Source organism: Quercus lobata, chromosome 4 (assembly GCF_001633185.2).
Source record: "Quercus lobata isolate SW786 chromosome 4, ValleyOak3.0 Primary Assembly, whole genome shotgun sequence".
Taxonomy (NCBI): domain Eukaryota; kingdom Viridiplantae; phylum Streptophyta; class Magnoliopsida; order Fagales; family Fagaceae; genus Quercus; species Quercus lobata.
The window spans coordinates 13,942,681-13,967,433 of record NC_044907.1 but is presented as its reverse complement, the minus strand read 5'-3'; the positions used below and the strand labels follow the sequence as shown (position 1 = coordinate 13,967,433).

Here is a 24,753-nt window from a genome sequence, read left to right as displayed (position 1 = left end):
ATTATTACTCGTGTTAAAGCGAATCAACCTATTTTGACACACTCATTTACAATAACTCGCAAAAAAAAGTATCATATTTGTGAGATAGTACCTGATATTACTAGTGCAGTAGGAGAAAGTAAGGCTGAGCATAATTATGGGTTAGACTAAGAATACTTATTTTCTGAGAATACGTGAAAGCATATCTTAAAATTGAACATTTATTTATTTTTAAATTTTTTTTGAGAAGATTATTTATTTTAAAATGGGCTAATTGGATTTTGTTAAAGCATTCTCATCAACTTCAGAAAAAAGAAGAAGAAAAAAGCATTTTACATTACCAAAACTAACTTTATTTATTTTATATAACCACTTTTAATAACAAATCATACATTCATTTTTTTATTCTACATTTCAAAGATATTAAAATAATATATTCCTAACACATTAAAATAATACCAGCCACTATCATAACATCTATTGTTAGATTTTTTTTATTTATTTTTTTTGATAAAACATCTATTGTTATATAATAGATATTATTCTAGCATCCTTTATTGTTAGCTATAGTGATGCACACACCATTGCAAAGGTATTTTATATAATAGATGTTATTCTAGCATCCTTCATTTTTATTTATTTTTTATTTTTTATTTTTTGGTGTGTGTGTGCATGCGCGTGCTACAGTTGCATTGTCTAATGGGAATGCTCGTTGGGGAAAGTGTAGAAATATTGTGAATTTTTTGTTTTGTTAGTAAGTTTATTGTTCTATTGATTCTAAAAATAAATAGTAAAAAAAGATTTTTTGTTCTTATAAATAAAAGTTGACAATTACAATTTTAAAAATCTAAAGTGTGTTAAATTGTTAGGACACGTATCCAACTGGAATCCATGAAATCATATTAAAGTTATTAATAAAGTAGCTATTAAAATTATATTCAATTTTTTTTTTTTTTTTGGATTTGGTTTAGCATGTTTTTATATTTATATACTGCTAATAATTTCATTATAACTAATGATTCAAAAAAGATGATTTATTTGTAATGGTTTGACTAACACAAACCATTATAAGTTTATAACAGCAAAGATGGAATTCCATTGCTTCTTTAATTTATTTATTAAGTGCAATTTTAAAAAATAAATATCTGTAATTTTGTATAATAAATACACGAAAATAAACTCAATAAACTCTATCTCTCTAACAAGTCAAATTTAAACCCAAATCCAATCATTGATAATTTATATCCAAATTTGCAAGGTTAATCATGAACACTATAAAGGTAAAGCAAACCCCAATATTTTTTCTAAAGCCAGGTAGAGGTATGAACTCTTTTTATGTTATTTTCTTCTCCTTTACTTTGTTTTAAAAAAAATTATTTTATGGTTTTTCATGTATTTTATAAAAAGTAATTTTCATACATGAACCACCAAACCCTCTTTAACCGTTTTTTACAAAATAAAAAAAGCTTGCAATAATTAAAATTATTCTTTTAAATGTAACTCATCTTTCTCTTATATTTACCTATTGTTTACTCATATATATTTTGTTTTGTTTCAATAATTTCTAAGTAGTGAATTATCTGATTCTTTAATTTTTTTTTTCTTTCAGAATTTTTAATATCTAAATTTTTGAGTTATTTTTTTGCAGTATCTGAAACTGTCTGCCAAATTTTTTGTAAGCTATTGCACGTTCAAGCAATGACTTCTTCACCAAATTGTAACATAAATTGAAGTCATACAAAAGCAAATCATGCAATGGTGTATTTTCTTAAATTTTTTATAAAATTATTTTAGTCTACCTCACAAATAGATAGGTTCCCGTGCATAGAAGCCTCTAAAGCCCTCACAATTTTCCATTTCTACACAATATTTGTTTAGTCCAAACTTAACAAGGAGTAAAACTCTATCTCTCTAACAAGTCCAACTTAAACTCAAACTCAAACTCATCATTATCATTTTTTTTAAACAATATAAAGCCAAAGCCTCTAAAGCTCTCACGATTTTCCACTTCAGCACAATATTTAAATAAATTACCATTTTATGTAAATAAAATTATTTTTGTTTAGTCCAAACTTAACAAGGAATAAAACTCTATCTCTCTAACAAATCCAACTTAAACTCCAACTCATCATTATCATTTTTTTTAAACAAAATTATTTTTGTTTAATCCAAACTTAATAAGGAGTGAAATTCTATCTTTCTAACAAGTCCAACTTAAACTCAAACTCAAACGTTGATAATTTATTTGACATTTAATGAAAAAAATTTATCTAAAAATAATATCAACAACCAAAGTCCAAACTTAACGAGGAGTGAAACTCTATCTCTCTAACAATTTTATTGACGTAGCCAATAAAATAATATTTAAAAAAATAATTTGACATTTAATGAAAAAAATTTATCTAACAAGTGATTTACACACGTGAAAATGAACTAAACTGTGAGTACATGTACTCTGCGTCTCTTCCTAATCTAACCAAGAAAAACAAGAATCCTTATTCTACTAGAACAAGGTATAATAATGGCCATATATAATATGAGCTATAGTTCCAGACTGAGTCAATAGTGTTTTAAAAGAAACCCTAATTTCTATTCTATATATATATATATATATATATATATATATATAACCGAAACTTTTGACTTTTTATTGACCTCTCCAAAGCTTGCCATATCATTATCATTTTTTTTTAAACAAAATTATTATTTTTAAACAATATCAATAGCCAAAGTCCAAACTTAGCAAGGAGTGAAACTTTATGTCTCTAACAAGTCCAACTTAAACTTAAACTCAAATGTTGATAATTTATCTCCAAATTTGTGAGGTTAATCATGAACACTATAAAAACAGTGCAAACCCCAATATTTTATTTTTTAAGCCGAGTAAAGGTATGTGCTCTTCTTTTGTTGTTTTCTTCTCCTTTACTTTGTTTAAAAAAAAATTATTTTATGGTTTTTCATGTATTTTTTAAAAAGTGATTTCCGTACATGAACCACTAAACCATACACCTGTAACTGTATATGATTTTTTTTCTTCTTTTAAAGTTTAAACCCATTAAAATATAAAACTTATTACTTTATGGGTTCGTGTACTTTTTTCCTTTTCTATTATTTCTCTTTTGAATAGTCATATATATATATATATATATATATATATATATTGAATGTAACTCATATTTCTCTATTGTTTAGTCATATATATTTTGTTTTCGTTTAAAGTTTAGACCCATTAAAATTTAAAACTTATTGCATTATGGATTCGTGTACTTTTTTTCTTTTTCTTATATTTCTCTTTTGAATAGTCATATATATTGAATGTAACCCATTTTTCTCTTATATTTCTCTATTGTTTAGTCATATATATTATGTTTTTTTTTCAATAATTTCTAAGCAGTGAATCATCTGATTCTTTAATAATTTTTAGTATTTTAGAAGTTTTAATATCTGAATTTTTGAGTTATTTTTTGTAGTATATGAAACTGTCAAAATTTTTTTTGTAAGCCCTTACATTTTCAAACAATGTCTTCTTCATCAAATTGTAACACAAATTGAAGTCATACAAGAGCATATCATGCAATGGTGTAGTTTCTTAATCAATTTAAGATTTTATAAAATTATTTTAGTCAACCTCACAAATAGATAGATTTTCGTGCATAGCATGAGTTAGTGAGTAGTATACTATATAATAAAAGTTAAGCTTAGAAGCTGTGGTTGCGTCAAGTGGCTTCATCAAATTGCAGAAATTTTTATAGATTTTTAAAAAAAAAAAAAATTGGTATATTTTTCTACTCCTATAATTTTTAAGTGGATAAAAATAATTTTTTTTTTAATAAAACTAGCAACATAGTAGTATAGTACACATTTATGATTTTAACTTATCTTATAATTTCTAAGTTGATAAAATTCATAATTTAATTACAATCCAAACTTTATCTTAATTTGATTACAATCCAAATTCTTTATCTAATCTTTTATTAAAAAAAAAACTTAATTAAAAAAAAAGTTGGTTGCCCCAAATTGCAAGAAATTTATCGATATAATCAATAAATAAATATTCAGCCCTATGTATATCACTATATCCTACTTGAATTTGATCACAATTGAAATACTAATCCGAGTCAAATACTACCTCCAAAACTAATTAGATAAAGTGTGAATACAAAAACTTCTAATTAAAATGAATTACAAGGACCAACAAAGCTAAGTTGATAAAGCCTAATACATCCAAACAAAAAGGAGAGTACTCATAAAAAAGGAGAAGATAATTTGGTTACAATTGAAACACTATCTACATCAAATACCTCTTCTAAATATTGATTTCTTTTTCAAACTATGTCTCTCTCTCTCTCTGTTTGAAAAGGAAAAAAGAATTTCACTCCCTCTCCAAGAAGCAGTTTGACATGGAAGACATAACCACCATCACAGGCAAGTAATTTTTTTTTTTTTACACTTTACATGCACTTGATTTGTCTTTCAAATATGCATACTGTTAAATTTTTGACTATCAAGATCTATAGATTTAGCCAACAAAAGAGAAATAAACACTATTTTTGCGAACAAATCATATAAGCAATGAACAATTAAAGGTAATCAATATAGTCATACATTTATTTTACATAATAAATTTGTATCGATCTACTTCAATCATGCACATTTATTTTATAATAAATTTGTTTCCAAGTAAAATTAATCTTCTTGATGAATACTTCAATAAACCATTATGCTAATGCTGTTGTAAATTTGCAAAGACGTGAAATACCTAGCAAAAACCCTGAAGACATACCTAATATTGATCAAGACTAGAGTCTTCAAAATAAAATTGGATCAATTGATAAAAGACACTATACAAGGTCAGTAGTTTGGGAGATGCAGCCTTGCAGGTATGATGAAAAACTAAATATTATCAAATAAAAAGCCTTCAAATTTCAAAATGACAATTTTTGCATGATTACATGTTAATTTTAGTAATTATATTAAAAAAATATTATCACAATTAATATTTTTATTTAGAAATAATTAAAAATATATTGTTTGTTCTATGTAGTTTTTGAATTTCTAAAAAGAGTATTGCCCCGTGCACATATTTTGATTTCGCTTCACCATCGGTAGAAATTCCAAACAAAGATACAGATCTCGATACATATGAAGCAGTAGCTCAATTCATGATGTATGCATGAACCATATGGCATAGCAATTAAAAACTCATTATTCATTTCTTTATAATAATTATTTTTTTTGTTATTTTTTTTCAAATAATGTATATACATATATATATATATATATATATATATATATATTTATATTATAAGATTATGATAAAACCGTGCAATGCATGGGCCTTTAACTAGTCTATATCTATATATTACTAAAAGCTGAAAGCATTTATTGTAGCTGAGCTTCTGTTGTGCCACCTTATTGCCACATAATTATTATTCTTTTTTTATTCCTTTTTTTTACAAAAAATATATAAATAAATTATTAACTTTACATATATATCTTTGTCGGTTTTAACATCTCTCTCTCTCTCTCTCTCTCTCTCTCTCTCTCTCTCTCTCTCTCTATATATATATATATATATATATTTCCTTTTTATTTCCAATTTTCCTATCATTTTTTTTTGACATTCACTTTTAAAAAAAAAAAAATATTTACACTGTCTTCAATCTTTCTTCTTCCCTTACTTTTTCATATTCCCACTATCCTCTACTTTAATATTACTATTCATTTTTCCCTTCATCTTCCTTTATTTGTCTCTTCTTATTCACTCCCTCTTACTATAAATTTGTCATTCTTTCTTCCATTCTTTGCATAGTTATCTCTCATAAAAATGGTTCTCTCTCTCTCTCTCTCTCTCTCTCAATGTTTTGGTGGATTTTTATTTTTATTGCATCTCCGCTTTAGGTTGATAAATTTTTGTATTTTTTAGAACTCTAATTTAGGTTGATACGATTTAGTTTTGTGTTTTAAGTTATTATTATTATTTTTTTTTTCTCTTTGATCGTTAAATTTTATCCAATTACGTTATAAAAAATTAAAGATAGTAGATAAAAATTATAATAGTATTCCATTACATAGCATAATTTGGATAATTTAGTGTTTATTGTTATATTTTTTAATTTTTCTTATTTTTTTCTTCTCATATTATTTGATTCAATATTCAAATTCAACCACATCCTCCTTATCATTAAATAATTTAAATTATTGATATTTTCTCTCTCTTTTTTTTTAAAAAAATAAAAAATGTAATATTTTACTTAAATTAAAAAAAAATGTGCTCATCAAATTGTACTCATTTTTTTAACATTTACACTTTCTCCAACCTTTCTCATTCCCTTTACCTTTTCATCTCCCTAAACATTATATTTTTTAATTTTTCTTATTTTTTTCTTCTCATATTATTTGATTCAATATTCAAATTCAACCACATCCTCCTTATCATTAAATAATTTAAATTATTGATATTTTCTCTCTCTTTTTTTAAAAAAAAATAAAAAATGTAATATTTTACTTAAATTAAAAAAAATGTGCTCATCAAATTGTACTCATTTTTTTTTAACATTTACACTTTCTCCAACCTTTCTCATTCCCTTTACCTTTTCATCTCCCTAAACATTCTACCTTGATAACACTCTTCCTCTTTCCTTTTATCTTTCTTTATTTTATTTCTTTTTATTATCATTCTCTTAGTATAAAATTTTCATTCACTCTTCTATTCTTTACATAATTTTTTCTCACAAAAAATGGTTTATTTCCCACTCTTTCTCCCTCAATTTTTTGGTGGATTTTATTTTTATTTTTCTTGCATCTCTATTTTAGCTTGATAAAGTGTTGTATTCTTTAGAATTCTATTTTGGTTGATGAAATTTAGTTTTGTGTTTTAAGTTTTTTATTTTATTTTTTATTTTTTTTTATCACTTTGATTGTTAAATGTTATCATATTGCATTATAAAGAATTAAAGATAGTATATAAGAATATACTATTATTATATTACTTAGAATGATTTGGATAAGTTAGTGTTTACTATTATATATTTTATTTTTACTTTTTTTCTCATATAATTTTATTCAATATTTAAATTCAGTCACATCCCCCATATATATCATTAAATTATTTATATTTCCTCTTCTTTTTAATTTTAAAAAAATTTAAATATATTATTTTGCCTAAATTAAATAAATAAAATTTACCTTATTAAGTGTAGTAATGCTAAGGAAACACTCATTGTCACACCCAATGCATCAAAGGAAAAATGAAATACAAAACAAATCAAGTTAGAAACACTAAATTAAAAAATTAAAAGAACTAATAATGCATATTTAATGTCATAGAATCATCATCAAATTAGAGAGAGAGAGAGAGAGAGAGAGAGAGAGAGAGAGAGAGACGGTAAAGAAAAAAAATACAAAGTAATAAAGAGTAGATAAAGAAAAAAAATCAAGTGTCAATTAGTAACCGTTGATTGGAAAAGAAAGAGGTTGCAAGGATAAGTAAAAAAATAAAATAGAGATTATCGTGTGGAAAACATTAAAAAATTTACAGTGTAGTAAAATAAACCGTTAAATTCACTTAAAAATTAAATCAATAATTAAATAAAATTATAGTACTAAATTTAAATTTAAAACTAATCAAACTCTAACTATGGAAACCATATTACTCATAACCAAACAAAAAAAAAAAAAAAAGATGTTCTCTGGTAGTAGTAGAAATTACATAAGAAATAAAGTTAGAAAATTTTAAAATTTCTTTTTTGACCTTTCATTTAACCTTATATATATAATTTTCATACACTATTACTTTTGAAAATCTAATGAACAATGCTACCTCTCATTTAATGTGTTTGTTATGCAAATCATTAGTTAGTAAATATAAATAATGGTAAGAAGCATTGCAAATGAGATCACTAAAAATATATATATATATATATATATATATATATATAATTAATTAGCCACTATCATTATGGAGTAGTGGTCTATAATTTTACGCATCCAAAGAAATGGAATATATAGAGTTTTCTTAAAGGTATGTGTAAAGATTCACATTATATATATGTGTGTGTGCATGTGTGTGTAAGGGTAAAAAAAAAAAGGAATATTTAAGGTTTATATTAACTTAAAAACTAATGAAAAACCAATGGTTAATAACTAAAATTATAGTATTAATAAAATATTTAATGAAATCATCCTAAAAAAATTATTATGCACAACGTGCGGATATGCGACTAGTATATATAAAAGTAGAGACCTCATGCGGGAATGCATGAGGTCCTGCCAAGTGATGTTTAATTTTTCTTTTAGCCTTGTTTTTACCTTTTTCATTAAGTTTTTTTTATTGTTACCTAAAAGTTCACGATAACTTATTTTACTGTTATCTTATTAATATCTCATTAATTGCTTAAGTTTACACATTTCTCTATTCTTCATGTTTTTTAGCAAACCTACTGTTTTAGTATTTAAAAAAAACAAAATAATAATAATAATAATAATAATAAGGAAGGACTAATAGTAATAACTAATCAAATAAGACCCCAGAGAGAGATAGAGAGACATAAAAATGTTGTGGATTGTTAAATAAAATGCATTATTTCACTATATATTACTAAAATAAAAGACTTGAGATTAACAAAACATTTAAAAGAGAGAAAAAAAGGAATCTAAGGGGTCACCATCTCCGTTATACTGGCCTCCCACCACCGTCAAGACGCTGAAACCCCTACAGGTAATTCTTTTTTCTTTTTTCTTTTTAAATTAGGGGCTTAAATATGATTTATGTTTAGGTAATTTGGTTGGATAGTTTTTGTTTTGGGTATATAAGTAGAGAGAATATTTGGTGCACAATGCAAAGCCATATTCTACTATAGTTTAATTTTAAATCATCTATAAGATACATGCATATATACTTACCCACACCATGTCTTAATGTCGCTCTATTGATGAGTCGAAGACAGTTAGAGAGTTGGGCATACTTTCATTTCATATTATGAAATATGTGAATACAACACAAATTAGTTGATTTTCATGGTCCAGTTACTCTTTTACATTTATTTTTGGTTTCATGATTTTTCTAAAAAAATTAATCTTACCTTAAGAAAGCTACAAATATGCAGTGAAACTAATAAACTAATTTTTAATATCTTAAAATGTATATGTTTATTTATTATAATTTAGTTTACTTTTTCTTTATAATATATGTACAACATTATCCAAAATTGTCTTATATAAAATATCACAAAATTATCTGTGCATTGTACGGGCAACTTCTTAGTTAATAAAAAAAATGATGAGTGAAATTATGGCACAACAAAAACTTACGTGACAAATTATTAGAAGGTCAACTAATAATCAAACTTCTTTAGTTTGGTTTACAATTCTCCATATTGAGTAATAGTTGGTTTAAAACTTTCCATATTACTAAGTAATAGTTGATTTGAAACTCTCTATTTCGTTGAGTAATAGTTGACTTAAAACTCTTTAGTTTATTGAGTAGTAATCTATTTAATAAAAAAAATGATGTGTAACATTGTGAGACTACCAAAATTTATGTTTTTTGAAACCTAATCCCAATGTGAGTATCTCTAGACTCTACTATTGCAGTCTAATTAAAGAAATTAAAAAATTAAAGAAAGCCCTGAAGCAGTGCTGACTTAACAATATAAGCTATTGATGTAGTCGCCTAAGGTCCCGAGTATAGAAAAGGCCCCAAATTTTAATTTAATTAAGTTCAAATATTAGCCCATAAATAAAACCACATATTTTTTTCAAATGAAAAAAAAAAAAAGAAAAAAAAAGAAAGAGAAATGGAAATGCTACGTTTACAACATTTTTACAACAAATTATAAGTAGCATGTTATTATTGATGGCAAAAAAATAATTTCAATAATGAGTTCAAATTAGAACCAGTAATAACTTAACACTAGGATTTGTTGTGAAAATAATGTGAATATAGTACTTCTAAAAAAAAAAAGCAATACACAAAAAAATTCACATCATTTTTCATAATAGCTGAGTTGGCAAATTGTAACTAGTTCCTTAGGTCCACCACCAATATCTCTTTTTTACTTATCACTATCATTCTACCACATCAACAGGTGTGAAAAGTTTTGTCAAATTTTTTGTACCTATAAAATTTATAAAAAATAAATTCTACGTGGTTCATGTTGATTAGTAATAATTTTGCATCTAAAACAAGATAATAGAGTTTAAATGATATTTAATTTTTTTAAAATCATATTTGTATATATATATATATATATATATATATATATATATATATAAGACCTAAATTTCAATTTTCGCCTTAAGCCCTTAAATGCATCAAGCCGTCCCTGCCCTTAAGTTTTCTCTCCATATGGAGATGTGTTCAATCAATTTATACATTTTGTTCTCAATTCTTTAGTGTATCTTATGTTCTATTATTATCCTATTTTGTAAAAGAAGATTAGAGATATACAACCTATTTGCCCTAACTTCAATAGATTTATGATTACCCTTTTTAGTTTCATTTTTGGGATTTGGGGAAGTGGCAATTTTTTTTTCATTCCTCATTGCCGAACTGTTAAGTGTTAACAATCATTTGTGTGTATAATGCAAGCAGCCAGTAACTATCATTAAAAGTAGCATTATATGCCTCATACATGACTGATGACACAATGTAAAAGATGACAAAATTCTTCAACTCTCTCTTGGAGGTTTCTCAATCATGCCTCTGCCGCTGCCTCTGCATTTGTGAAATTGAGATTCTATTATAATGATTAATTATTATTTTTAATGTCCTTCCTAATAGAGATGATAAATTTTTAAATTTCTTTTTTATATAAATAAAGAATAAACAAAGTTTTGTTGGTGGACAGGGTCGTGTTTATTTTTGTGTTGTCTTGAAGCAAGGGTACTCTATTACATTGGTCAATCTCAACTCAACTCATTTAATTATTATCTTAAAATCCCTTAATCCTAACACAACTAATATATTTTTATATTTTTTATGCAAATAAATTATAATTATTATTAGAATATAAATTCTACTCAAATTTTATTTCATAATAACAACATTAATTAAATTGTTAATAGTAAAAATCTAAAATTTCTTATTACAATCTAATGAGTTTCCACCAAAATTTATGAAGTTATCTCTGCCTATACCTTACACTGTTTCTCTATCTCACTTTTGAATAACAAAGGAAAAGTCAAGTCATTGAGTGCTCCCTTTCCCCCTTTCCCTGTGGAATGAAGTTTCCCAAAAAACAAAAGCAAGGTTCAAAGTTAGACAGCAGCTATATACCTTACACTGTTTCGCAAGTATCGGCCCCCATCTTCCAGCTATATTCCCATTAAAAAAAAGGGCTTTATTGCTTGAGTTCTACGCAAGTCCTTTCTGAGTAGAACACTCAAAGAACCAAAATAAAGTCTGTAAAAGAGTTTGTGCATGAAGCTTTATTCATTATTTATCTCACTTTGCAAACCATTATCCTCTGGTTTTCTGCCTAAATTGCAATTGCTTCCCTTTGGCCTTTTTATTTCCTTCTTTTAGCAACAAGAGACCATGGCTGTCTTACTGGGACAAGCACTTGCCACTTCAATTATTCAGGTGGCACTTGATAGACTGGCCTCTCATGAGGTCATAGACTACTTCAAGGGAAGGAAACTCAACCAGAAATTGCTACAAAACTTGGAGTTTGTGCTGTTATCTGCTAACTCAGTGCTCATTGATGCAGAGGAGAAGCAATTTACAAACTCAGCTGTGAAAAAATGGCTGGACGAGCTTAAAGATGCTGTTTATGTTGCAGATGACCTTCTGGATGAGATTAAAACTGAAGCCTTACGATCCAAGTCAGAAGCTAAACTTCAAACTCGCACTAAAAAGGTATGGCGCTTTGTCTCTACTTTATTTGACAAAAAGATACAATCAAAGCTAGAAAACGTTCTAGGTATATTACAAATACTCATAGAACAAAAGAAGGTCCATAATCTGAAAGAGGTTGCCGGTGGAGTACCACTACGACCACGACAATTAACAACTTCTTGTCCTGAAGAATATAGTGTGTACGGTAGAGATATTGATAAGGAGGAGATATTTAAGAAGTTGCAATTAGATAATGCAAATGGTGATGAGATATTTGTTGTTCCTATAGTGGGCATGGGTGGGGTAGGTAAAACAACCCTTGCTCGGCTTGTATATAATGACAACCGAGTAAAGGAGAATTTTGATCTCAAAGCATGGGTTTGTGTTTCAGACACATTTGATGGTTTTAGAATAACAAAAACTATTTTTGAAGAGGTCACTTTGTCTAACTGTGACATTCATAGCTTGAATTTGTTACAATTTAGAATAAGAGAGAGCTTAAAGGGAAAGAAGTTTCTCCTCGTTTTAGATGATGTTTGGAATGAGGAATATATTGCTTGGGATGATTTAGTTACAATGTTTAGATGTGGGGCACAAGAGATCAAAATCATTATTACAACAAGAAGTGAAAAAGTTGCTTCAATTGTGCACCCAATTTCAATTCATCATCTAATGCAATTGCCAGAAGAAGAATGTTGGTTGTTATTTGCAAAGCATGCATTTAAAAATGGAAAGTCGAGGGAAAATTTAGATATAGAACTAATTGGTAGAGAAATTGTTTACTTCCCAAGCTAACAAGGGATCTGCCCAGTTTACTTCCCTCTTTAAGTGTAATTGAAATTAGACATTGTCCCCAGCTTGTCCTTGGGATCTCCATGAATTGGCCTTGTCGAATTGTGATAAGGTGGTGTCGAAGGAATTATCACCTAAGCTGCGAAGTCTCACAATTGGAGGATGCAATACAACTCTCCCTTAAGGTGGTCTACCCACTACTTTAAAAACACTTCAAATCAATGGAGTACTTCAATTGCCCGGGAGCCATTACTATCCATCAATTAAGAGCTTGAAGGTAAATAAAGGCCCTGGTTCACTTTGGTCTTTACCATTAGAGTTTTTCCCAAAACTCAAATCTATCGAAATTCGGGATTCTTATAATCTTGAATATCTTTCGACATCAGATAAATCTCTCTTGGCTCTAACTTCTCTCACTAAATTGAACATCTATGAGTGCCCTAATTTTGTATCCTTTCCCAGCGGGGGATTGTGCGCCCCAAATTTGACACATATTTCTATTTCTGACTGTAAAAAGTTAAAGTCACTTGCTGAAGGTATGCACACCCTCCTCCCATCTCTTCTATATTTGAAGTTGTGGTTCTGTCCAGAACTAGAATCATTTTCTGAAGGGGGTTTGCCCTCTAATTTACAAATACTTGAAATCGGTTGCTGCGACAAACTCTCTCTCAAACGCATGGAGTGGGGTTTACAGAGTCTTCACTCTCTCAAAGAAATTCAAATTCGGTATCACAGTAGAGAAGTGGGTTCCTTTCCAGAGGCGGCGTTGTTGCCCCCTTCTCTTCTCCGCCTCAACATTACATTTCCGAATCTGACATCACTCAATGGGAAGGGATTTCAACACCTTTCCTCGCTTAAAGAGTTGTTGATTTGGTGCTGCTATAACCTCCAGTGCTTACCAGAAGAGGACTTTCCCGCCTCCCTTTCAATTCTAGATATTAATAAGTGTCCTTTGCTCGAAAAACGGTATCGGATAAAGAAAGGAAAAGAATGGCGCAAAATTTCTCATATCCCCATCATAAGGATTGACAATGAAGTCATCACATAAGTCATCATAAGGTATTTGTTTCTGCACTAATTGGTACTTTCCTCTGTTTAATTCTGAATTTTGTTTATTCCCACGAACCATCGCAGCCAGTGTTGCAGTTCTCTTTGTTATTTTCGTATTCCAAAAAAATCATTTTTTAAATGGGAATGACTAGCTAGCCTCTATCAAAATTAAACTTGTATTTGATTTGGCAACATAAATTTAAACCTCATACTCATACAACATATTTCTTAAATTTATTCATATTGTGTTTAATACGTTTTTTATGTTTATAAAGGTATCACATGGCCCAATCATCATGATTCCACAGTCTTCTTTTTTATTTTTATTTTTTTGAATTATAGATAAAACTTAAAAATATTTAGAATGAGGCTCAGAATTCTTTTAATTTGTTTAATAAATATCGAAGTAAACCTTTGTAGTAATATAAATATTTTTGGTACACTTTTGTGAAAGAGATGCTGTTAAATATTTTGGGTCTTGCTACAATTAAATTCTTATGAACTAAGAGATTCTCATTCAGTTGCCTTTTCTATTGCAGTGTCATTTTCAGTTGTTTCGGCTTTTTTGAGAGATGATGAGAACAAATTAATGAGAAATGGGGGTAATGGGAGCTCAATTGGGAATGGGAATGGAAATGGTGGTGTGATGGGGAGAGGGAAAGTGAGGGCTGAATCGGTTATTGAAGCAGCAACACTTGCTGCTAATGGACAGCCATTTGAGGTTGTTTACCATCCTCGTGCCAGCATGCCGGAGTTTTGTGTGACTGCTGCGATGGTTAAAGCAGCATTTCAGATCCAGTGGTGTTCGGGAATGAGGTTCAAGATGGCTTTTGAAACCAAGGATTCATCACGGATAAGTTGGTTTGTGGGAACCATTTCTTCTGTTCAGGTTGCTGATCCCATTCGCTGGCCTGATTCACCTTGGAGGCTTCTACAGGTACTAGAAAAATAAAATTAGCTTAATTTGTGTTTGCATGATTTCAAATTTCTGAACTAGATACACAAATTAGATGGTTTGCTGATATGCTCTGTACCATTGGTTACCCAAGAACAATCAATTTGCCTATTTTCTCATTCATTTTGCTGATAGGCAATATGGCATGCTATTTAATCTTAGGTAAGACACTGGGGCGGTTCAAAGCTAGTGCTGCTTCAATACCTGCTAATAGCAGTTGAAACTCACTGCTCATGTCTGGACAGGGACTTGCTTAGACTCTCTCTTTTTGAGTTTTGGGAAGTTTTGGTGAACGGGAAGATGTTAAGTCCTCTCCAAAGGACAGGTTGCTGCTTTTGGTTCTTTGTTCTCTCTCAAACTTAAGACAGCTCAAAAGGCTCAGCACATGACCACTCTTGTAGAGACAATGGTGTCAGAGGCAGAGGGAGAGAACTGATCTAAGTCTGGGAAGGTGCTTTTACATGACAAATCAAGTCCGATCAGCACACTCATGTCATTACCAGCAATTGTTAATATGCTTTTTAAAGATAGAGATGCTCTGTGGTTCTTAGGTTTGTTTAATTGATTTGTGTTTGTTGGTAATAAACTTTGGACCTGTAATCATAAATGATTTTTAAATCTTTATCAATTCTTCTGCAGGTTTTCAGACACAAAATGTGCGAATGTTGAGGCCTCAGACAATAGTATACAAAACCAAGTAAACCTCCTGCAATCCAAAACTTCCAGATAGCGAAATTACATCCAATGAGCTGCAATGATATGTCCTGCTAGCGTGTTCTGTTTGCTTCATGTTTTGACTGTATATACAGAGGTGTAATGTAGTGAAATGAAGAATGATGCCTCACAGCTCCAATTTCAGCTCCTCGATTTGATTGAAAACAAATCTTTTATGAATTTATAGATATCAATTGTGACAACAAATTCATGATGCCTTCAGAACTTCCTCATTTTTCATGTGAGTTTACTCAAATGTCTTCTGAAATATTCCTAAATTTGCACTTTTGTTTGAGTACTTTTCCAATGGTACTAAATATTCTGCTTACTTGTAGTAATTTTGTTCCTTGTAAGGATTGTGTGCTGTTTTCATAACCAGATCATTTGGACCTGAAATCCTTCATGGTTTCACTGAACTAGCTCTTTTTCTATCTTCTATGAACTCTCTGAGAATGTAGCTGGAATCTGCTGAGAAGACATGGAAGAGTTATCGGTAAGTGTAAAAGCTGTGAGTAGATTGATTTCACTGCCACATTTGTTTGTTTGTGTGTTTTAGGGCCAATTATATATTTAGTGAATTAATTTGTTGTCTTTGTACTTGTATGTCCTTCAATGTTCATAAATGAAATGATGCCAAAGAAGTAAAAAGATTGGTGCAAGATTGCTCACATCCTTGCATACATATGGTATGGATGATGAAGTAATTACATGAGCTAAAATCACAATGTGATCCACACCCCTGTTTTATAGTCAGGTAATGTGTTGTAGTGTTGTGCTCGTACTCTACCCATTTTAGTTCGGTTACATTTATATTTATTTGTACGTTTATTTTTTGATAATATATCTGAAAAAATTTTCACTTAATAAAGGATTGGCTGAGGAATGGTGCAACAATCACTTTCTGCCTTGAGCTCAAGTAAATGTTAACCGAAGAGATGGGCTGCCTCACTGAGGATTGATGAGTAGTCTCTTTTATTGAAGGAACAGTGTTGTGATGAGAAGAGGCGAAAAGAATGCCTAAGAATGTTCACTCCCCCATCATATTAATCAATGGTGATCATATGAAACCGAAACTGTAGACAAAGTCCTCATCACTTGTTTTCTTCATTCACATGCAGCAACATAATATTACAGTTTGGTACATACTTCTTGTTGTACATAAACCAGCAAATTGTCGTATTGATTTGGTACCACAACTCAAAAGTGCTTCAAGAAGCAGTAAAAACATGTTTTTTGAGAGAGAATTTCTCTCTCCCAATAATCTGTTCATTTATGAAATAACAAGAAGATTATTGTGTATTAGAAAAAAAAATTCTATTTCCTTGGTTTTAATTATTTAATTATGCATTTATCCCTTTCATTTTTAGTTAGGCCAATATTTATTCTCAACTCATTTCTTGTCCTACATTTCTTATAGATTCACTAGAATGTTCCCTGGCGTTGAATTTTTTTCTTTTTTTCTTGGTACACAAGTCAACTAAACCTTAATTCCAATCAAAATTTCAAATATCACAATAGAACCCAAAAAATAAAAAAATAAAAAATAGTTCAGCTTTCATCTTCCCTATTCACTGGAAAAGCTATGGAATGATGTAACATGGGACAGCTAGATACTGATTAAATGATTTGATGCATTTATTGGTTTTTTATTTATTTGATATAATTTGTTAGTGAACGATAAAACCATGATTGTTATTTATTTTCCTTTTCTTTTGCAGAAATAACATTTTATTGATCAGTCCTAGGAAGAGGCATTAATGTGGTCCATTGCAGAATAAGCTTGTTCGTTATTTAGGGATGAAACAATGATTGTGGCAGACAAAGTGTAGACAAGTATTTAACTTGGCAGCCGTACAGATTGACACCCTTCACAAAATATAGTTTAGGTGGAACTTTTTAACTTGGCACCCTGGGAATTTCAAACGATTAATAGTATGTTCTGACTTTCATTTTTCGCTACTACTGAATTAAGCATTTGCTTGACCATATACAATCCTTGGTGTTTTGGTGAATTTTATGGATTTATCAGCTCACTACCAGCAATTTCTATTCAAATTTTAAAATGTTCACAGGATATGCATGAGGAGGTAGGGATGGCTATATTTCTAGGAGCGAACTTCAGACGAATATTAAGTGCATGGATACAAGTTATGCTTTGGAATGAAAGACAGTTCTAAATCCGCTTTGATTGTTATTATTTTCTTTACTTTTCTTTCTGAATTTATTTTCAAGTGGTGCTGCACTATTCTACATGTTTTTCAAACAACGATATGATGTAAATAGCCAAATGAGTTTTCAGTTTGTGATTTTGAAAATTATTACCTTGTTTTTAAATTCCGGGGTGACTGCAACCAACCTACCCAACCTCCCTCCACACGGACCTCACCCAATACTTCTTGTAAGTATTTTAACCTCATCTTCCCATCAATATTTCTGCAAGTAGCTGCACCACCTCATTCTTCTTTCAATATTGCTACACAGAAGTTTCCTAAGCGTCTGTATTTGATGAAGCTGCAGGTTGGCCCTGAGGGCTTGTGTTTACTTTTTTTTCCAAACAAGACTCCCAATGGCAATGGCAAGAATGACCACAGGTGGTCCTCATTTTTAGCACTGAAATGTGATTAAAAGAACAAGTCCTTCAAGCCAATCAAGTATGAATCATGATCTTGAAATGTCTACAACTTGATTATTTTCTGTGTGAAATATCAAGGGACTTTTCTGCAATTATATTGTTGTTCCTATTGCACATAGGTGTTGATTTCCATTTATATTTTGTAGGACTTCTTGTTTGCTTAGTGAGAGAAGTGAGGTTAGGAAATTCAGGAGAAAAAGTATTGTTAGAGTATTAACAGTGGCAGCACTCCAAAGCCAACCAGGTACTCCATCTATTCCTACATCATTGCACTTCCAAGTTTCATACATTTTATTTTTGGGGGGTGTGTTATGATGGAAAGGATGGGAGTTGTTATGGACCAAAGGGGTTGTGCATTTATAATATCAATGGTAGATCCTGATAAAAGTTCTCTCAACAACTTTGGGGCTTTTGACTATGATATTCGTAATTACCATAAGTCATTGCTAATTATCATTGATCACAATAATGTGAAAATTGAGAAACTTCTCAGAATGTTGCTCATATAGGGCTTGTCGCCATGATCTGTTTAATATAGTTTGAGTTTTGCCACTGACATGGTGATTCAAAGGGGGAGTATTTGGAAGAATAAATTAGCTAATACTCTAATAGAGATATAAATCTATCTGGGAGCTACATGACCAAAATATACATATTTTGTCATTTTGTATTGAATATTTCACAGATTTACTCGATTGTATTCTCATTATTTTCACCTATGGCCACTCACCTCGGTGTTTATTGTTGATATGCTGCAGAACTGTGGTCAGATTCTAATGCAAGTATCCTTAACAAATTGGGGCTTTGGACAATGATCTTATTGTTAGTTACTCCAACTCACTTCTTTCCTTTCTTTTTTTTTCCAACAATGAGAATCATGAACCCCATCTCCGTAACTTAAGGGAACTTTAGCCAAAATAGCTTAAAATCTTAGCCTCTATATTGAAAAACAAATATATTATTTATTGATTTATAGCATACGAAACATTAATAGAAACTTCTATGAAAGAAATTGGCTCTGCTAGCTAAGTTACTAATGTCAGTCTCTTATTATCTTAAAACATCCAGATTTGATCCCAGCAGGACTCATTATCGACATGGTATGATCCAAATGCTCAATGTGAATACCATATGCAAGGAAGGGGACATTGGACTTATGATTGCTATTACCTTAAACATAAGATTCAGGACCTCATCAACCAGGACCTCCGAAGTCCATATGTTAGTCTCATCAGTCATTTGGAAAGAGGGGTTGAAAAGTTGTTGCAAGACCACTTACACATTATCAGAGACAATGACGCGATCGATATTGAGAGCTATGGCCAGCTAACCCTATCTCCAATAGCTCTTGACATTCACAAAACTGTAGGTTGGCGACATCAATTGAATGTTACACAATCGGCTATGGCCAGCTAACCCTACACAATCGAATAGAGTATGCTTTGATTGTTGTCATGTATTTAACAATTGCTTCACATTTCTTTAATTCTTGGATTCTTCTTATTTGTGGATGCTTAGTCTGGTTTTGCAAACCCACTGTGCATGGAGTATATTGCTGTTGCACAACCAAGTTGTTTATCAAATACAGAATTTCATTTTACAGCTAGGTACATGCCAAAATGACAAGGATCAGCATCAATTCTCTATTTTGTTGGTACTCATTAAACATATTCCTGACCATCACCTATCCTTTCAATTCTTTCTGTACAACACATTGTCAAGGCCAAGATCAAAATCCATTCTAAATGGATTGGGAACTAAATGGCATTAGCTCATATATTTTAAACTATTGAGCTGATTGTCATTATTACAGAAATAGAGAAGAATAGTACTAGCCATTTACTAGCCATTTCTGGGATATTATGCTCCATTGGATCTAGTCATCTCTTGTTGATTACAATAATGTTTGAATTTAAAACTCCATCATCCAGGGTGTATTTATAACAAGCAAAAACTTATGCATTCCATTTACCATATAGGGAGGGGAAAATTGTATATTTCATATACCTAGTTTTAAATCCAGTTTATATCACCAGATGCAACAATTTGACTGTGATGGGCTTGCAAAGACTTTATTTGACATTTTGAAATTGGTGGTGGACATGAAGATGTGAAGTCATCTCCTAGGGACAGAGAGCTATTTTTGGTTTTTCGCTTCCACTCCAGATGGCTCCAAAGGCATATCGCTGCTGCCCTCACTAGTAGAAGCTTCCCAATTCCCTTTTGTATGTCAAGAACTTTATATTGTCCTATGCCGATGCCATGGTGCCTGAAATAGAGAAAGATGGAAAATCTGGCTACTAGCACAAAATTGCTCAAGTCTTGTTCCTTGAAGGATCAAAGTCAATCTTGAGGTTCTCCCATATCAGTACTAGACTAATAGGTTTTCCCCCAACAAAAAGGTGTTTTGTGGTTGTCAGCTTTGTTCAATTAGTTTATGTTTCTTGGTATAAGATTCTGACTTCCAACCAATGATTATTTTTAAAATATTTGCAAACTCTTTCACAAGTTTCAGACAAAAATGTGGAACACATTTGCGGTTTCTAACAACAATATACCAGGCAATTGCTCCGCATGATCCAATTTACTCGCATGGGTTGATATGACTTCTTCCAAAAATATCCCTTGATGCTATCATGTATTCAGCTTATTTCTAGTACTAATTAAGTTCCATATGGTATCTATATTGTGCTCATCTATGATGATTGGCAGTTGTCTTGTAAGTTAGCTTCATAGGCTTCTTTTAGTTTTTAATAAAGCATAGGAATGCCTAATGTTTCCTTCAAAATTAATACAAGTTCTAGATTTAAAAATACTATTGATGTCACTGCTATAGAGAAGTGCCAATTTGCTTAGTGAATTGAATTTCAATACTATGTGTTTTAGAGCGCATAATGAGATCAAAGTACTTTATTTTACGCAAATAGATACGACAATGTTGTATGAGTTATCCAATTTATGTTGCAAAGTGAGAGATATTTGGGTCTTTATTCTCAAATATAAGAATTTTTTTTTTTGGAGAGTAAACAGCAGATCAAATATAAGAATGTTAAGTAGTCTTTTTGAAGAACTTCAATCTCTTGTAAGAATTCCAAACTATTCTTTCCTCATCTTTGGATTTAGCCAAAGTTACTATACTTGTCCCAATTGGAAAAGAGAAAAGGTTAACCTTTTAATGGGCCTTCAAGCAGTTTCTTTAATGACCATGGGGCTCCACTGATTTAACTAGAAGCTGCCCAAAAGCCCATATTGTAGCACCCATTCTTACATTCAGCCAAGTTCTAAAACAGTTCAGCCTATCACTATTTAATGATGATATATTGATTTGTTGGGGTGTAACAAGGTATTAATTCCTTGGAGGCTAAAATATAAAAAGATATAACAATTCAAAAAATTGATATACAAATGGCTTGTAATCACGACCTAATAAAGAAAAACAAAAATGGAAAAGAAGTTCGTTCTATTCTAAAAAAAATTATTACAATCGCTTTAGTTTCAATTTTGATAAATTGCATTTCTAATGCTTAACTTGAAGAGGTTTGAGGATTTTTACAAAGCTAAGCATTCATTGCACCAAATAGAAATTGGACGTGGAGTTGTACTAAACAAAGAGGGTACCACATGATTTATTGCCGACACTGAGATGTTATTGTATGTTATCTAATAGAATTGTTAGGTTCAATTGGAGATTTCTAACTTCTACACTATCTTACACCTATCTTATTCTAAAAGGTTTACACTATTTAAATCAAATGAATATGTAATATCCAATTAAAAGATACTTAAATCATTGAAATTAATTCCCAGTCATATATAATCATAGATATGGGATTTGTAGAAAGAAAATATTGCATTGATTTGGGAAAAATATGTGGGATTTATACTACATAAACACTAAAAAATATAGCTCATTGTGTTAATGTTGTAGATCAAACCTTTATTAGTAAAAGCTTGATCTTCAAAGTTTTTCTTAGAATTTTCTTTAGTATGGGTCTGGTCTCTTTAGAAAGGCTGATGGGTTTTAGTGCAGCCCAAAGGAACCTCGATCCAAAAGAGTGAATGATGGTAGTGATTGGCTACATACCTTGATAGCCAGAAGCTAGACCGCAAGCTTTTGCCTTGTGGTCGAGAGAGAGGACAGGTTAGAGTTAGACACAAGGGTTGGATCCACTATTCTTTCCTCCGAAGTCCAATCCTACCCATTGAAAAACCAACAATCACATAGCTTGATCCATATTAAAAACACACGACTCAATCTAGAACCTTTTTTTCTCGACCCGATCCGACCCATTTGAGGAAACGAAAGAGAAGTGATGAGAAGCGTTTCAACTTTCAAAGCCCATAAGCAATCCCAAGTATTTCTGAACTTTCAAAAGTTTCTAGCCCATAGTATATATGAACAGTCTAGATCACATAAGCCAGTCACTACGATGGGCTTGCAAAAACTTTTTGTTAGATTTTGGAATTTGTAGTGAACTCAGGACTCATATTATAAAAAAAAGTATCATATTTTAACTAATAAAACTTAAAATTCACCAACATCAAGCCATATGAAGTTATGTAAAAAAATACATAGTTGCTATGTGTAAATTTACATTGGTACTATTCATATTGTATTTTATTTTTTATTCTTTTTTTTACGTATCTTGATATTGAAGGAAAAGAATGAATGATGGTTGTTATGGGTAAAGAAATAAAAACAATTTTAAAAAATCAAGAAAAAAAATGAAAAGTTAATATTTTAATAAAATGTAGTGTAATATAAATAACCTAGTGGGGTGTGTTGAAAAATGGGTATGTAAAATAGAGAAAAAAGAGAGTATGTTTTTAAGTTAAAATAAAAAAAAATAACAAAATAAAAATTTGCACAAGTTTATGCAATGTTTTTACAGGTGCTATTTTTGGTATTTGTTACTCCATAATGTCGGAGTCCATAAGCCTTGCTTCTCTAGGCCTAAAATCCAATACCACCTGTGTTTCGAGGCTAAATTGCTTTATCAAAAGTTGAATCATAATCAAATTCACATCGTCAAATGTAAACAAAATAACTAATAATCAAAGGGGGGAAATGCTTTTACACCTGGACTCAGGTAAAATATTTGTCTTTTCATAAATAGCTTTAACAAAGCAATTTCCATTGGAGCTTTTTTATAGGGACCAATGACCCATAACCATCCAAGATACTGAGAAAGAAACTCTCTATTCCCTCTAACATGAAAATTTTAAAAAGATTGTGTTCATCTTACATCCAGTTAATTTTTTTATAGATACGACAATGGAGTATGAACTATCCAATTCATGTTGCAAGTGAGATATTTGGGTCTTTCTTCTCAAATATAAGTAGTCTTTGTGAAGGAACTTCAAATCTCTTGCTGTAAGAATTTCAAACTATTTTCCCCCCATCTTTGGATTTAGCCAAAGCTACTGATCTTTTTTAATTTTAAACAATTTTGTTTTGCAATGCATGACCATATCCTTCATTACACTATACTTGTACCCAACTGGAAAATAAACAAAGTTAAATTTATATTTGGAAGGTTTTGTTTTAGATTGGATAGGGGACAACAAAGTCCTCCTAAACTCTGTAGATTTTGTTGTGGTTTGCCATCACTTTGGCTGCTCCATATCTGCAAGACCCCTCTGTTGTTTAGTATTATTCTTATCAAGATGGTTAATTGTTGTTACACACAAATTCTTGCACACAACTGTACACACAAGCAAATTTTGCACTAAAATCATAACTTCAAGTCATAATTTTAGTGCAAATTTAATGCGTATGGTTGTGCAAAAAAGCATGTAATAGATACCACTCTACAAAGATATCAATCATGTCTCTATTTTTTCCTTTTTTTTTTTTGGGTGGTTGTGTATTTCACATTATTTTAATGGGCCTTCAAGCAATTTCCTTAATGAACCATGCAATTCCACTAATCCAACTAAAAACCATTTGTATATTATTGCTCATTCTGACACTCGTCCCATGTTCTTGAATAGTTGAGCCTATCACTATCTAATGACTTATATTATATCATATAACAATTCTTTGGGACTAAAATATAAAGATTTTTAACAATTCCAAAAAATAATACAAATGGACTCATAGTCATGACCTAATAAGAAAAACAAAAAAGGGAAGAGAAATTCATTCTAAAAAGGGATCTGAGTGAACCTAAAGCTCAAGTGTGAGATATGCAAACAATGTTTCTACAAAAACTTAACCTAGATTAAATTTACTTCCCAATGCTAACCCAAGGAAACACTGGTTGAGTAACACCAAGTCCAACCAAGCAATATTAATCATCATTATCCCACAATAATAGTTTGAAACCACAATATGATTTAGCAATGGGATTTATCTAAAGATACTAGCCCAATTGCTTACTAATTTGCAATCCTTCATAGGTCAAATTTAATAGACCTTCAAGCAGCTTCAGCTACCTTAATTAGTACTATTTAATGATTTGTTAAATAGTAAGTATTTGAAAGCTGTTTCCCAAAGTTTGGGATTTATCTGAAGATACTAGCCCCTTTCATATACAACAAATTTATATTTGTAAGTTTTTGTTTTAGGTTGGAGGAGGACAACACAAACAAAATTATAAATAAAACTTGCCATTTTACTTATTTAAGATAACAATATGAAACCTTGAAGAGGTTTGAGAACTTTTACAAAGCTAATGCTAAGCATTCACTGTACCAAACAAATTTGGACCTGAATTTGTACTGACACAAGATGTTTTTTTGCGTGCTATCTAATAGAATTGTAAATGTTCAATTGGAGCTTTCAAACTT

The 24,753-nt window shown here is 30.3% G+C and overlaps 3 protein-coding genes across 18 annotated transcripts in view; all 3 read left to right on the top strand.

Moving 5' to 3' along the window:
* LOC115986918 (putative disease resistance protein At3g14460) overlaps nucleotides 1-19,478 on the top strand; it is an 86,846-nt gene extending 67,368 nt beyond the window's left edge. For 2 of the 12 annotated variants that reach the window (XM_031110342.1, XM_031110340.1), the window contains 9 exons: nucleotides 15,788-15,822; nucleotides 15,969-16,083; nucleotides 16,199-16,467; nucleotides 17,048-17,261; nucleotides 17,402-17,727; nucleotides 17,847-17,980; nucleotides 18,108-18,205; nucleotides 18,720-18,783; nucleotides 19,042-19,478. The gene's annotated coding sequence lies outside the window, so the exon portion shown is untranslated. Of the gene's footprint in view, nucleotides 1-15,708; nucleotides 15,823-15,968; nucleotides 16,084-16,198; nucleotides 16,468-17,047; nucleotides 17,262-17,401; nucleotides 17,728-17,846; nucleotides 17,981-18,107; nucleotides 18,206-18,719; nucleotides 18,784-19,029 lie in introns of all 12 variants that reach the window. The other 10 variants (XM_031110341.1, XM_031110338.1, XM_031110337.1 and 7 more) reach the window with 10 other exon arrangements.
* On the top strand, nucleotides 12,113-12,613 carry LOC115984639 (putative disease resistance protein RGA3). Its single transcript, XM_031107664.1, has one exon. It carries the CDS (start codon nucleotides 12,113-12,115, stop codon nucleotides 12,611-12,613), a length of 501 nt encoding a protein of 166 aa, XP_030963524.1.
* LOC115986921 (auxin response factor 8-like) lies at nucleotides 14,196-15,518 on the top strand. Of its 5 annotated transcripts, none has more exons than XR_004090933.1 (3): nucleotides 14,196-14,597; nucleotides 14,778-15,066; nucleotides 15,255-15,510. XR_004090933.1 is itself a non-coding variant. In XM_031110350.1 (3 exons), exons 1-2 carry the CDS (start codon nucleotides 14,250-14,252, stop codon nucleotides 15,282-15,284), a joined length of 378 nt encoding a protein of 125 aa, XP_030966210.1. In that variant the 5' UTR covers nucleotides 14,196-14,249; the 3' UTR covers nucleotides 15,285-15,312; nucleotides 15,427-15,518. The 5 variants fall into 5 exon arrangements, 3 of the variants coding, with proteins under 3 accessions (XP_030966210.1, XP_030966209.1, XP_030966211.1); XR_004090932.1 differs by having other exon boundaries at nucleotides 14,778-15,166; XM_031110350.1 differs by lacking the exon at nucleotides 14,778-15,066 and having other exon boundaries at nucleotides 15,255-15,312; nucleotides 15,427-15,518.
* Nucleotides 19,479-24,753: the final 5,275 nt, after the last annotated feature.

Excerpts from the sequence above, each read along its gene's own strand:
- LOC115984639 (XM_031107664.1), top strand. The coding sequence starts at position 12,113 with ATGGGTGGGGTAGGTAAAACAACCCTTGCTCGGCTTGTATATAATGAC.
- LOC115986921 (XM_031110350.1), top strand. The coding sequence starts at position 14,250 with ATGAGAAATGGGGGTAATGGGAGCTCAATTGGGAATGGGAATGGAAAT. Across the intron at positions 14,598-15,254 it reads CACCTTGGAGGCTTCTACAG|GTTTTCAGACACAAAATGTG; the intron begins GTACTAGAAAAA and ends ATTCTTCTGCAG.